Genomic DNA, 16,098 nt, shown 5'->3' on the forward strand with positions numbered 1-16,098 from the left:
ACACATGCAAAGAAAAAAGAAATTCTTAAGAACTAGTTTAATACATTAACCCAAGACAAGGGATGATAAAGAATTCAGAAATCAATTCTAAGATGATGTCTTGTAAAACTTTAAATTAAGATGGGATGTGAAGTGAAGTAAAAATCTTCAGATATTCAAAATTCTTTTCTGTGTACTTTCCTGGATTCAGCAATTTTAGCTTACATATATTTACTTTCTGTCTTCAGTTAAAGATACTTCCATTTTAATTCATTAACTAGAGAATAGTTATTACTTTATTAATTGTATAAGTAAATGTACATTGCATTCTAAAATAACAAGGTAACAAGGATAAGTGTGTAATTCAGAAAAAAAGGAAAATCCTATTTTATTTTATTTTTAATATTTATTTATTTATTTGGCTGCACTGGGACTTAATTGTGGCGCACGGGATCTTTTTCACTGCAGTAGGCGGGCTCTTAGTTGCAGCATGCAACCTGGGCCCCCTGCGTTGAGAGCACAGAGTCTTAACCACTGGACCACCAGGGAAGTCCTGAAAATCCTATTTTAATTCACTCTTCAACGCTGTACTAAATAACACAGGAAAAATGAGAAGTAGTCAGTGAAAGAACAGGATTTTATAATTTTTTTGGATTCTTGGTCAATCAGAAGCTCACCTTCCAGAAAGATAATTCCTAGATCAGCATTTGAAAACTTGAGGAAAGGGAAAAAAATTAATTTATGAGTTTACTGCCATTATAGAGATTTCCTGTAAAGAATGAGGGAAGAAAGAACACTTGAATATGTCCTTTAGCTGTGTTCTCCACGAAGATAGTATAACTAGAGTTTCTATAAAGTAACATGAATGATGTGATTTTACAAATAGATAACAATACCAACAACCTTATCAAAGACATGATCTAAGAATCCATACACATTTATTCTGAAAATAGTGCCACCATTCAAAACACACTGAACTATTTTAGAATGCATCTTTTGAAATCTCCTATGTATAAGCATCTTGAGGAAAACAATTGTATCTTATCAATTTTTATAGTTTGTATAGCACCAGCCTTGCAATCTCAGCAAACGATAGCTGGATGAATGGATGAATGAATGAATGAATTGCCTTCTAAAGCTTTAGAATGTTGTTTTAAATACCCTCAGTGGAAGCACATATGTGTCCTTTGAGGGAAGATGATGTCTCTACATTAAATCAAAAGTCATGCCAACATAAATCTAGTGAATAAGTGAAATATGTATCTGCAACATATGATTTTGCACTAGATCATTTTAATATCTGTAGCTTTAGAATTCTATTGGGAAAATTATTTTTCTTGTGTACTAATCTCAATCTCTTCAAATGTATCCAATAGTCAGTAAACTTTCTGAATATCAGAAGAGGAATTGTCAAATTTTTTTTGAAATGATAGCTTTCAAGAGTAAGTTCACACTTCCCCAAGGCAACTGCTTTCAAGAGGTCAGTCATTAGATTTTATAAGTTCTGACACATCTTTTGAACTCATGATTTTATTTAGTTATGACTCATGTGTGGTAATATGCTGCATAGCTTCCTTTGACCTATAATCAAACCAGTGGCTTAATGAAAGTGCCCAGAAATAACCTAGAAATGTTTGTCTTTCAGACATTTGTTCAAATAATATTTATGAGGGTTTTGGGTAAAGTGTACAGGCTAGTCATATTAATATAAATTTAAAGAGCAATTTTAGAGGAGTTGTTGTTCCTTTAGTATTTATCAAAGAGATTTAAATTGAAAAAGACCTTTGGAGATCACCTATGAATTAGAAATGTGAGATTAAATGACTTGCTAAAAGTAGTTAACATGTTAGTTTCAGGCACAGAACTAGCAAGTAGTTTCTTGAGAACTTTACTTGTCACTTTCCTTTCCTCCTGCATGAGATATTGTGTCTTAATTTGGGGGAAGTGCCATAACTTCTTCTTTGGTATTTGATTAGAAAAACAACAACAACAAATTCACTTTGAATACGTATATATTTTTTTACCCTGCGGAGAACAGACAAAAAGGAAGATTTAATCAAAGAATCTAATATTTAATTACAAAAATGTGAAGAAGAAACACTGAAAACATAATGCTTAGATTGCAAAGCCGCATTTAAATTATTTTAAAGTAATTAAGCAACACACCACACTTCCCTTAGGCGGTTGGCAAAATCCTTTGGCTCAGAAAAATGGATGTTCTACTTGATGCTTGAAAGTCTGTGCTTTTAACTGCATGTGGACTCAGTTTAGGCACAAGCCTTAGATAAGTAGTTCCTCAGGCTGTTTACCAACTGTGGCAAGAAATTAACTGGTGGTAAATAACCTTACCTTCCAAGAAAGATATTTTAAGTGGCTTTGCACATAAAGGTGAGGAATTTACCAGCACATCTAAGCATGATAAAGGGACCTGTGAAGAGGACTTGTTAAAACTGAGGCCCACCTAGTGACATGAGCTTATCTAGGGCTCAGGCGTGACCTGCCTCGAGAGGGACTTAACTCGGGATGCAGGATGTGTTATGGACCTCACTCTGGCAAAGTGAAGGCGGAAATATTTCACACCCTCTTTACCTCACCCAAGTTACCTGCTCATCTAAAGCAGCTGTCTTGGATGTCTGCAATAAAAGGGGAGAAGATAACAGTCTTTGCCTAGCAAAATATTCTTCCTGTTTGCCCAATTCTAATATCTTAAAACATAACATTCTGCCCTCTTATTTTTTATTTTCAATGAAAATGAAGTTTTCAGTTTTAATCTAGAACTAAATCTTTTTTTTTAGAGTTCCCTAACTAACTGCAGATGTAAAGAGAGTATTTTTTTTACTAGGGCACCTTATAGTATTTTGTGACCCCAGTTCCATTGTAGTGGTTAAGACAATGGAGAGCCAGTTTTTGTCTTTCATCTTGAGGGTGGGGGGGAGAGGGAGACACTGTAAAGTGGTTACTAGTAAGTAATCATTTGGCTAAGAGGGTAAAGCCTCATTCTAAGATGAAAGAGTGATTTGTCAGACCTAGGCTAGTGAAATTCCATCGGCAAAACTGCAAATCAGAATTTCCTATTCCAGGGCCTCTTGGCTCTCAATCTCACTGAGTCTCAATACACAAAATCCTACCAGGGCTGGTCTTATTATTAATGAAACTAATAAAGGAATCACGTAAGGAGACAGCAGTTTCTCGTTATTCCATTTTACATTTTGTTAAAAACATCAATGCTATGCCAAATAGATAAGACTTAGGACGCTGTATTAGTTCTCTAGAGTTGCTGTAACAAATTACCACAAATTTGGCTTAAAACAACAAAAATTCATCATTCTGGAGGCTAGAAGTCCAAAGTCAAGGGGTTAGCAGGGCCATACTTTGAAGTCTCCAGGGAAGAATCCTTCCTCACATCTTTCAGCTTCTGGTGGCCTCTGGCAATCCTTGGACTTCCTTGGCTAGAGCTCCACCAGCTCCAATCCCTGCTTCCATCTTCATATGGCCTTCTTCCCTGGGTCTCCTTGAGTCCACATCTCTTCTTATGAGGACACCAGCCATTGGATATAGGGCCCAGTCTAATCCACTATGATTGCATCTCAGTTCTTACCTTGATTACATCTGCGAAGACCCTATTTTCAGATAGGGGCATTGTCTCAGGCCATTTGAGCTGCTATAACAACATACCATAGACTGAGTGGCTTATAAACAACAGAAAATTATTTCTCACATTTCTGGAGGCTGGAAGTCTGGGATGAGTATGCCAGCATGGTCAGGTTCTGATGAGAGCTCTCTTCTGGGTTGCAAACCATCAACTTCTTGTTGTATCCTCAATGGCGGAGAGCAGAGCGGAGAGAGCCCTCTCTCTGGTGACTCTTGTAAGGGTACTAATCCCATTCATGAGGGCTCTACCTTATGACTTCATCTAATCCTATCTCCCAAAGGCCCCACCTCCTAATACCAAATACCATCCTTTTGGGGGGTTGGGTTTCAACACATGAATTTTGGGGACACAAAAACATTCAGTCCACAACAGTTATCTTCTGAGGTTGGGTTGAAAATAATTTAGGGGAACACTATTTAGACCCCACCAACACCACATCAAATAAGTTGCATTTTAATATCATGAAATTCTAATCATGACTTTTATCAAAAAGCATCAAGTATCAAATCACAGGTAGGGCCATCACTAAAGAGGCCTACAACTACTTCCTTTGCTTTCTTTTTGCTCAGAAGTGGGTCCCAGCAAGATGGTATCAGCAAAATAGGTGTTTGTAGCTAAAAGATACCAGTAGTCTTTCGGTTGTTGTTGCTTGGGCAGTTTTAAAGAATCTGAAAGTCTTGGTTTGCTGTCATGTGGAAGCACTCCAGCTAAGAGAGCTGGTTTGGGATAACTCGTAGGAATATCTACTCTGCTCTGCTCTGCGTGATGTGGAGTAGTTCTTTCCTCATGGGACACTTTCATCACGTTACCATCCTTCCCCAACCCAATGACCGGGAAAAAAAGGAAACCAGCAGATGTAAAATGAGTCTCTTTTTTTAAGGGAGAAATTACTAGCTAAAATTTGGTGTGAGGACATTTGCATGACTTTGGTTATCTGTACCTTTCAGGATGCTGAGGTATGGCTTGCTCTGTTCAGGTCACACTAGACCTGTGGCAGGGATTCCTTAGGTCATCCGAAATTCCCAGCAGGTGGAGAGCATGGGCCCTGGGAAGAGGTCAGAGATGAGCAATGAGGTCTGCTCTGCTCCCTGAGTTCAAGGAGTAATCTTCCTGTTGGCTTGTCGTGCGTTACATTTTTCTCTCAAGTCCAGAAGTCTCTTCTTGCCATTAAAAACTGTGGCTAGCAGGTCATGATATTTTAATCTTTAAAATGTCTTTATTGTAGCATTAGCATTAGGTGCTTGGCATCAGACAAATCAAGAGTTAAAAGAGCTTCAGAAGAGTCACTTTGGCCAAAAACCACATTTTGAGGATTGACTTGGTTAAACATCAACATTCATTTGTGATTCGTTTAACTCTATTTCAAATCACATAACCTCAGAACATAGAAATTCAATCAAACTAAACAATATAAACCCACGGGTATGTAGTAGCAATTAAGTAGTAGTTGGAATATGTAAGTGCTTGTTAGAAGCACCAGAAAAGCTGTCCATCTGAAAGAATGGAATTTCAGGTGTGAGTGACGGAAGGAGGGGAAGCAAGGCATTCTGGTCCCGATAATTATAACTACACGTGGCTTTAAAAGAATCTATAGTTTGGTTTGTCTTCTGAACATAACCTCTGTTCATTTCTTTCAGTTCTTTGTTTCAACACCAGTTTTCAGCTATGATGCCATTTCATACTACAAAATATTTAGCGACAAGAATGGCTACAAACATATTCACTATATCAAAGACACTGTGGTATGTTCCTTCCAAGATTTATCTCCTCAAAGATCATTCACTTGAGGTTGCTCAAATAACGCTCAGCTTCACACAACATAATGTTTGTCTTTTTATAGGAAAATGCTATTCAAATTACAAGTGGCAAGTGGGAGGCCATAAATATATTCAGAGTAACACAGGATTCACTGTAAGTATTGCATGAAGCTTGATGCACCATTCAGGTTTTAATTGGCACTGATGGACATACAAAGGATACGGCACCACTTCTTTCAGTTAAGAGCATTTTTGTTACTTATTCTATAGTTTAGTTCAGACAGCTGTGGTTTCTTTAAGATTGCACATTCTTTAATAACTAGTCAACATGATTTCCTTTTGGAAAGAAGATTTAGTAGGTGGTTATTTCTCTTCTGGCACTTGGTATATAATTACATTAAAAGTATAAAAATTTTAAAATAGTAACTGGTTCTAAAGATAGATTTGCCCCCTAGCACTTGAAGCAATAAACAAGATTCAGAAGTCCATGATGACAGCCCCTTGATACAGAAATGCTATTGTAGTGATTCACTGTTATATAAGTTTAAGATTATTATCTATAACAGCTATTATTTATCGAGCGATTGTTGTGTACAACGTACTGTAAAGTAGAAATGATGATTCCAGTTTTACAGACGAGAAAACTGATACTTGGAATTTAATTAACTTGGCCAAGGCTACACAGTGGCAGAACTAGGATTTAAACCTAAAACACATTAAATCTAAGGTTCTTATTATTAACCTCAACATGGGGCTTCTTCCTTCCGGGTCTTTCCTTTTCAGTCCATCCTGCGTACTGTCTAAATAAATCTTCTTAAAATAAGCATTTATGAGCAAACAACTCTAATCAAGAATGTGCAGTTCCTTCCCCTTATTTTTAGTAAAGTCCAAATCCAGGGCACTCTCTTGTAACCTGCCTGCCATTAGCTGGAGTTCTAAGAGCAAAAGAGAAGGATCATTAGTCCAACCTCACTGGATAAAAACTCTTTAGAGACCTGTTGCTAATCCATGGAATTCTTTGAACTGTCGGCAAAGGAGTTTGGACATTACATGGGGCAGCCATTAAAACCGCGCGTGTAAGAGGAGTGACAAGATAAAAACAAATGGGACAGTTCAGAAATAATATGTTTAGGAGGTAGGGGAAAACTGAAAGCAGGAAGACCCAGGTATGGTCATAATCTAGGCCTGAGGTGACAGAGGACTGAACTAGAAAAGTGGCCATGAAACCTGGACTCCAAGGGAAAACTATGCCTCCTTTTTTTTGCATCTTTGGAACTTGACATATATTGCCTGGCACACTACTGTCAAATGAATGAAAGGAAGAGTAGACAGACAGTGAAGAGAGAGGCTGAACAGCACTGGTGGGTCAATGGCTGTGAGGGAAAAGGAAAAGGAAAAAGAGAAAGTAGACTCTGTTCTAAGTGTTAGAGATAAAGACAACTGTGAAAACTTTGACATGGCAAGAAAACTGCAGGAGGCTGTTTGCAAAAGCTACTGAATAGTTTATTCACAGGTAGTTTGAGGTGATGTGGGAAAGGCAAGTATAAGTGATGTTTGGAGTCCCGTGAAGTCAGTAAAGACATTTAGAAGGATGCTGGTTTAAAAGGTAAAATTAATACTAGGAGTAGGGTGTATTCTGTTGCTTTTTCCTTTTACTGGGGATAACAAGGTTTTTATTTCAGTGAGGATATACAAGTACCTGGGTTAATAAAAAGTTCTGAGAATTAAAAATTAGTAACCAAACCTAGGTTATTCCAAACTTTTAACACTCTAATAATAGAGCTCGTCCTAAAAATAAAAAATTAAAAGTCAGTTACTTTGTGATATTCAGATGAACTCACAGAGGAGGAAAAATCATGCCACTAAATTGGATTTCCCACCTCGTGGCTATAGTAAAACAGGTTAAAACTGGGACCCAGATGCTTAAGTAACAAGTGTGTTCTCTTGTGACTTGTTCTGCTCCTGGGTAAATTTACATGGCTCTTTGTGTGGTATCCCTGGGTGGACAAGTTTCCTGATTTATAGCAAAGTTATCTACTGTCAGTACTTCTGTAAACTAAGTTCTAAAGATGTTCGGAATCATAGGCAAAATTAAATAGTATAGCATAAAAAGTCAGTAAGCTGTTAATTATGGAAATGAAAGGGGTGATATTAATCAAACATCCTGGTTTATTTTGTGTGGCTCATAACTAATGCCTCAGAGTATGATATACATATAAGAAAAAAGAGTACTCAACATAATTTTTCTCCTATAATTTATAAACATATTTATAAGTATATTTTATGTAGCTATAAATATATTTATATATGAATTATAATTTATAAAGTCAGAGTAAGAACACAAAATTCAGAGGTATGAACAGCAGGGATTTGTGTACATAAGTGCCAATTAATTGTTTCATAAATGAACATTGGACTATATTGTTTACTATATTAGTACTAGTATTAACAATTCTATCACCATTTAGTCATCAATACTTATTTACCAACTTCTGAATATATTTTCAGGTTTTATTCTAGCAATGAATTTGAAGGCTACCCTGGAAGACGAAATATCTATAGGTAAGTTATATCAATTTATTCTAGTATTTTTATAGATTGAAATTTAACTAAAAATCTGTCAGAGTCCTCAGAATGTATAGAATATTTTTAAAAGGCTGAAATGTAATAAAATTAATTTGTGAATTAAAATAAAATATTAAGACTGTTGTACACCACATCAGTATAAAAATATACACCCCCCCAACATATTAGCTGACTCAAAATGTTTGTTTTCAAAAAGAAAAATCAAGAAATTTTAATGCTGATATAAACATGGTACTAAACATTTCAACTAAATTTAGAGGTAATTGAGGAAATTCATTTTCCTACTATGTACCAGGCATTGCATTTATTCCCATAATGTGTGCTTTCTTTTAATGTGACTTGCTTTGTCATAAGCCTATTATGATTGGAAAGAATTCACCTCTGTTCCTAAATTAGTGTTTAAGTTAGTCCACTGGCCCCCATGGTGGCTGGAATGGTGCCCTTTAAAGCCCCTTCTGGATGTGGAAACAAATACAATAGCTACCATGGGCTGGTGGTCTGCTATAGGCACATTTTTATCTGCTTTACATATGTAATTTCATTTAATCCCCACAACAGTTCTATGAGGTTGGTGGTATTGTTGGAGCCAAAATTTATACTTGGGCATGCTGACCTTAACTCCTTACATTAACTGCCTACCTAATGTTTTCCAAGATCACACCAAAATATGAACATGAATACTACTAACTGTAGCTGAGAAAATAAGAAATTTTTCCCTCTGCTGCATTCCTCTGTTCCCTCCTGGATCATGGCTTCTCATCTGTTGAGAAGACTCCCTCTCTGATGATAGCAATAGCTCTGGCCACCTTCTAACATGCCCAAGGCAAGGTCAGAGGCAGCAGCAGAAGGAACACTGCAGTGGCCACAGGTAACCTTACTAGCCACAGCAGGACTCCAACTGTGCCTCCATCCTGGCATAATTCCACCTGGTCATCCCCAAATGAGACTCTGAGCATTTGGGGTAAAGCCTGGGAGGCTGTTTGTTAAAGCCAATCACCCAGAGAGTGGGCCCAAACTTGGTAGGTACAGGTTGGCTTGTGTAGGAATGTGTGGAGGGAACATTTCCACGAAGAGCTTCCATGAGCCCAAATTTCCTGCCAAATAAAATGAAAGCCACAGGAGCTACTTAGAACTGTGTTTCTTATTTGCAATTGGCTTATTACTAATTTCCCCTTCTAGATATATGATAAGGACAGGGACCCCTTTTTTTGGTGATACTGTCAGATCTTCATTGTATCTTTTGCCGTGGGAACACGGAAAGAAAGATGGGACGTGGAAGAACTATGCAGTCTCAACCACTTTGTAAAGTGATGGTTAGGAGAAGTGACTACTTGGCTCCCATTCGAGGTGTTAGATATTTCTCACACCACAGGAAAACCACAGAGGGCTTCTCTCTCAAAGTCTGTGCCTATTCAGGAAAAGATGGACTGAAAATCAGACAAATCAAGATCCTGTGATTCCCCCTTTACTTTAAACGATATTGGCAACAGAAAAATAGAGTGAGTTTGATGTCAATATGTAAATTAGTCATTTTACATGGAGTAGTACATTTTGATAAATACAATCTCAAAATTTCAGCTTAGTTTTATTTTCATTTTCCTCTAGAATTAGCATTGGAAGCTATCCTCCAAGCAAGAAGTGCATTACTTGCCATCTAAGGAGAAAAAGGTGCCAATATTACACAGCAAGTTTCAGCGACTATGCCAAGTACTATGCACTCGTCTGCTACGGTAGGTAACGGACCTAACGCGTTCTCTACCCACCTCTGCCACTTTCTTTGTCCTCGTCATCACTATCTGATCAATCCTTAGCTACAGGTTACTGAGCACCTGTTATATGTGAGGAACTGATCTAGGTTATCTTATCTAATGCTTATGGGGAAAAATGTAAGGAGGATAGGAAGGGATTATTATCTCCATTTTTTGCAATTGAGGAAACAGACCTTCTGTTAAAGGTTCACACTGCTGGTAAGCGTGACAGCCAGATGGGAGCAAGAGTCCTTTGGCTGTAAATCCCAACCTCTTACCCACCAAGTGCCACAGCACCATGATGTTGTATTGCCAAAACAATATCATAAAAGGAAGCGTCCTCTGATAAAATGGTTGCTGGACTTCAGCCCCATTTACCTGCAGAAATGTCAATCTCCTGTAGCCAGGGAAAGAAACCTGAGCTCTTTGCCTTGGAGGCCAGCAATTCTTTGAACTATAGCTTCAATGCAGATGGAAAATGAGCTTTTGTCACCTAGTACGTTCTTTCTAAATTTGGGAAACATGATAAGTAATTCATTCAAGTATAAAATAAACAAGTAATAAAATGTACTAGACATTTCCTGGATGTTTAGGCTATATGTCCATTTAGCAAATACTTTCTATCCAGATAATTTCATTTTATGTGTAACCTTTCATCTATATCTTGGACACATAGTAAAGTTGGGTTAGGCCATCAGTAGATCAATGAGATACATTAGGACCTTGGTAATCGTCACGGGGATTAAGAAAACTGATCTGTAAAATATCTACCCCTCCATTCTCTGTCCTGACACCACCTCCCTACCCCCATTAAGCCCTGAGTTTCCATGCGAGTTGAGGGGGGACAGAAAACAAAGGGGGTTATTACCAAACATATGCCACTCTCCTGTTTCTGGTATCAACTCCCCATATTCAGGTGGGCAGCTCAGAGAATAAATAGAATCTTTGACTGATTGAGATCCCTGCTCAGTTGTAGAGGACCCTGAGGTCTCCTTTACTTCCCAGGTGGAAGACCACCCTGACATGCCACTTCCTCAGTCCAATCACCTGGGCCCAGAACCTCAGCCCCAGCCGTGGAAATGAGTAAGCATTTTAATCCAAACGCTCCCTTCAAGATGGCACAAGATGTCAGTTTAATACAACATTTTCACAAAAGGTTTGGCCAGTGGCATCTCTGAAAAGTCAAAAGATTGTTGTTCATGACCATATGTGCTGATTGTGGTTATGGCATTTCAAGGTATACATTAAATGTCCCTCTCAAGTTATGTGCAACATTTTTCATCCCAAGCTATGTGTTTATGCAGCATATATTGAAAGCTTACATGCCAGGCACATAGTATCATTGAACTAACTGTCCTGAGTCATCTGGTCTATTTTCTCTTCTGAAGGCAGAATCTGCTTTCCTTTCATCTTTATATTCGTAAGGCCAAAAAGAATGATGAGTGCATAATAGACACTGAAGGTTTGCGGAATGAAAATAGGTTCTAGGGAAGATCAAAACATTGCTGCCTTTTGCAGAGTGTACCCCAAACCTCATTTTTATGCTGATACATTTACTGATAACGACATCAGTGACCCTACACATAGGAACATGCATTTATATTTATATGCATTCTGCATTTGTACAGTGCTTTAATGCGTTTTGAAAGCACCATACCACTTTTTATATCACTTTGTTTTCCTGAGATCTACTTGAGCCTAAGTGCCCCCTGAAGCGTAAGGAATCAAGGACTAAGCTCTCATCAAAAGTTGGTGAAAGACTCCTTTCTAGAACTTGAATCGCCTGACTTTTCCACACTCACTCTTCCTCGGCAGTATGGTAATTTCCCATTTAGCAAAAAATATACTGTGTGGGAAGCATCACATCGTCTGGTGTTTTTGAAGCTCCAGTAAAATGAGTCACTGCACCATCATAGGAAAAACCTTGAAATCTTTCCCTTTAGGACTAAGAGTAAAGCTTCATTATGTAACTTCAAACTCTCCAAAAGGGATGGTGAGTAAAGCCCAGATAATAGGATTTTGAAATAGGTAAAATCATACAGATGATGCTGATGGAACAAAAGCAATGCAAAGGATGCTTATGCCACTAGGACCACACCCTCAGACCACTTGTGTCAAGGGCAGTCAGTCATTAGTTTGTCTCATAGCTTGGGAAAAAGAGAAATATATGCCAGTTGTCTCTATTGGAACTGCACACCCATGAAAATTCCATAAGGTCAGTGTTGATTGATTGACTAAAGTCTAGAAATTCAGATTCATGTCTCACTGCCTTACATTCTAACAAAAAATATAATGTGTATTTGTCCCTTTTAATAACGTTGAAGGAAAGCTAACCAAAGTGAAAATCTCTGAAATTAAATTCTGTAAAATTATGAGACTCCACACAGTAAAGAACTGCTGGTTTTGAGGGAGCCTTATAAACAATATCGCTTCTCCTTGCTCTCAGGTTAGACTGAAGAGTCAGGCAGGAAATCAATATTAGCTTTATTACCTGTAAAGGTTAATTGGAAAATGTGGCTGAGGTGTGAAGCTTCCTAATACTGCACCCCAGAATTACAATTACTCACACAAATATGGGTACAACTAGACAGCCACTGGCTTCGCCCATGGGGCCGGCCACTGTCACACTTATAGCACTGGAACAGATCAAAACAGTCCTGTTCTCTGCAGGCTGAAAGATGCCAGGAACAAGTAGAAGAAGGAGCTACTCATACTCCGGTTTTCTCAGAACTCACCACATAGGTCGTTCCCCCTCTCCTTGCTTGGGACCAAGGATGCTCTAACGGCACTCCCGCCACAGAGGAGGAAGCATCAGGAATGCAAATGAACATCTCCCAACCTCCGTGCTTGTTGCTTTTAACTTCTTGGCTGCCTGAGCAAATTTACCCTTTAAAAATGTATTTCCAGGTATTATTTATTCTATAGCTCCAGTAAGTGATAGCGTTTACTATTTGTAGATTTTGTTAAAAGGGCCAATTTCTGCACAGAGAACCTAAATTCCATGTTGGAATATATGGTGGACAGTGGTTTGCCACCCAGACATCCCATCTTCAGGTCTGAATCACTCGTTTCTCTAGCTGCTGAGAGGGCTGGTGGCAGACACCTCCCAGCTGGGCCCTCCACTCCCACCCCAGAGATTGCTCTCATCCCAGGCCACAGCCAATTACCACTTCATTCTGGGGTATAAAAGCCAGCTCAGCTGGCCCCATTCAAGACAACTCTGCAGGTCATACATCTCCAGAGCTCCCAGTGGGGTGGGCTGAGGTCAACACCACACCCCAGATGAACTTTTGGTGCACAAAATTCCTTCTGGGTCTTTTTCGTGGGGAGTGTGACCCATCACAGCATATTTGAACAGGAAATATTTTCTATATAAATTTATTTCTGCATATAGTAATTAAATGAAAGAAAAAAAGATGCTGGGTTCTACCTACCAAAATAAACTGAACATCAAACCAAGAAGCCAGATTGAAAATACGTTCTAGGTACTGGAGAAGGTTATTTGATAATAAAAACACAGCTAAAACTGGCCCATACAGCATATCTTCCCAGAAGACCGTTTATCACTGCAGCTTCTGGGACCCATTTGTGTAATCAGATCTTACCTATTTAGGTTCACTCTTGGAAAAGTGCACAGGCAACTCTTCTCTTATGTCTGTCCTTTGATTGGGCTCTGGTCTCATGTGTTCTTTCAATGTAACTTAAAAGGTGATGCTTACTTCTCTATGGGGAGAAAAAAAATTGTTGCAGAATTAAAAGAGGTAATTGAGCTTGACAGTAATCACAAATACTACCAGAAGTTCTTGTTGAAAACTAAATGTTATTTTAAAACTAACCCATGTTTTTGTTTTCATCCTATGCACAGGCCCAGGCCTCCCAATTTCCACCCTTCATGACGGCCACACTGATCAAGGTACTCTCTCTCTCATGCTGTTATCTTGTCTTAAGAAATCCTGGACTCTTATGACACTAGAGGAAGCAAGAGAGTTTCCCCACACCAACAAGGGAAACAGTGATGGATTCTCTTATTGTATAGCTTACGATTATATAGATCAGCCCATTCTTTGAGTCAAACCTGATCATATGAAATTTAATAATTATTTGCAGTAGGAACCTGGCATAATGCAAATATATTAGAGGGATTAATCCTGTCTTCCCCAATCACCCTTATCAAAAACACAGAAGCTTAGAATTGGAAGGAAACTTAAGATTTTTAGTACAATCTCCCTCCCAAATAAGAAGACCTGTTTTTTTGGTAACATCCCAAACTGGAGAAGAGTTCCAGATATAACTCCAGTTCGAAGCAGAGGGTGACTATCACGCTAGCTTTTTTGTTTTAACAGCTACATCACACTGTTGCCACGTATGAGAGCCCTGAAATTTGGAGGCTCTTTCCATTTTCAATTTCTATCAAGACAGAGCTCCTCCATCCCGATTTGTGATATTGGTTCAAAATAGTTCACAGCTCAAAGATGACCATTTTTGCTCTCAATGGAGATACCAAAGTGTATAACTGCCCTGAGACTCTTCCTGCGGTTCTCTGTTATCTTTTGATTTACTATTAAACATTACAGGGTTGAAGTTGATGGAGTCTAGGGACAGTGAGGGACTTCAGTACTCTGCTTTGGAATTGGTTTGGCTGCCAGGCCAATGGCCTAAGTATAGGTGAAGATAAGGCAATGAGGAAAAACAGAGTAGATTCAGGAGCTCAGGACAGGACAGGCATTGTAATAATGACACTGTGAATTTAGTTTCAGTTTGAAGTTATGCGTTTTTTTTTAACCTTGTGTCTAATAATGAAATACTTTTAAGAATAATAGATTGTATTTCTCATTGCAACCTGCAGTGAGAGAAATTTTAAAGCAAGAATAGTTTGGAATTTGTAAGTTTTTGTTTTAATGGAAGTCACCATAAATGTATAATTCTCATTTTATCATGACCACAAAATAAAGGTCAGCTTCCTTTTTTTAATGAGTTTCTACTTTCTTACTATCCTTCTCATATTCTTGCCAGATACAAATTTCTGTACTGTTTGCAAAGCCTTGTTACTTCACCCAATACTTACAAAACGGGGACAGTGTTCATGTCAGTGTCATATATGTCATATGTATTTATATGTTTTTTAACTCTCAAAACATAATGCAAAGTCTTTTACAGCACAGTTCTGCAAACTTGCCTCATGAAGAAATTCTCCAGAGAGGTTTATTATAAATACAGATTCTCAGGCTGTCCCCAGAAATTCCAGTTCAGTAGGTCTTATATTGGGCTAGGGAATCTGTATTTTTAATAAATCCCCAAATACGTTTTGGAGTTGCTTTTTAGAGCAGATGATATTTCTTCTATTTAGTTCTAGTTTTCTCAGCCATTTTCCATTGCATTTGGTGCCCCAAATTTTCATTCAATAGATATTTATTAAGCACTATTACATTAAAACAGACACTGTACTAGATACTAGATCCTTAAAATGAACAGATACTGGGTTAGATATGGTCCCTGTCCTCAAGGAGATTATAGATCAGTGGGGAATGCAAACGTGTGAATGGGCAGTTACAACACAGTGGGGTAAGGTATTAAGATAGGGGAAATAGAGATAGCATAAAAACATATAAGCAGGGCACCTCATCTGGGGTAGGGGGCTTAGGAAATGTTTCCTAATGATAGCTAAATCGACTTTAAGACTCATAAATATAAAGGAGGGATTGATGCTGTTTGGATGTCTAGCTTGCTCAAGTGGATTGGTATTGATACTCTTTACTGAAGGATGGGATTCACAGTGCAGAGAACATTTTGGAGAGAGGATGAATTTTGTTTTCAATGTTGAGTTTGAGGTACTGATGGCACATAACTAAGAAGAGCTGTCCTGGAGTGACACAGTTTTGGAACTGGATGTTGGAGGATTGTTTGAACTGAAGAGAATGATCATGAAGTCATTCATTTATGGAATACATGGTTACTAAGTCCATGGAAATGGATGATGCAGCAGAGTAGGGAAAATGAGGGTGGGCAGGGGTAGTGGAAAGTAAGCCTAGAGTAAAACTGTGCAGAAAACCAACACAAGAAATGCAAAGCGAAAAATGGACCTGTAAAGGAGACCAAGGGGGAACAAGAAGGAGGACAACCTTGAGAGTATATGGAGTCATGAAAGGCAGGGGAAGAGAGGGTCTCAAGAAAAAGAGAGTGCTTATCTGTGTCAAGTGCTTCAAGGAGTGAAACAAGACCTGCTCTAAATCAATGAGCTTAGCGAAATAAGGATGAGCATTAGCTTGGTCAGAGCAGTTTCATTGGAGCAGTGGAGGTAGAGGCCAGACTGAAGCAAATTTAGGTCTGCATAGGAGGTAAATAAATAAAAAGAGACTATTTTCAGTAGGTCTGACTG

The 16,098-nt window shown here is 38.4% G+C and overlaps 1 protein-coding gene across 1 annotated transcript in view; it reads left to right on the top strand.

The window, feature by feature from the left end:
- Window positions 1–16,098, top strand: part of FAP (fibroblast activation protein alpha) — a 70,931-nt gene that overhangs the window by 34,107 nt on the left and 20,726 nt on the right. The window contains exons 13-17 of the mRNA XM_024735984.1: window positions 5,269–5,373; window positions 5,472–5,542; window positions 7,897–7,950; window positions 9,580–9,704; window positions 13,588–13,635. Of these exons, the coding sequence (XP_024591752.1) occupies window positions 5,269–5,373; window positions 5,472–5,542; window positions 7,897–7,950; window positions 9,580–9,704; window positions 13,588–13,635 (403 nt within the window). The remainder of the gene's footprint in view (window positions 1–5,268; window positions 5,374–5,471; window positions 5,543–7,896; window positions 7,951–9,579; window positions 9,705–13,587; window positions 13,636–16,098) is intronic.

The sequence above is a fragment of the Neophocaena asiaeorientalis genome, unplaced genomic scaffold (genome assembly GCF_003031525.2).
Source record: "Neophocaena asiaeorientalis asiaeorientalis breed wild unplaced genomic scaffold, Neophocaena_asiaeorientalis_V1.1 scaffold72, whole genome shotgun sequence".
NCBI lineage: Eukaryota > Metazoa > Chordata > Mammalia > Artiodactyla > Phocoenidae > Neophocaena > Neophocaena asiaeorientalis.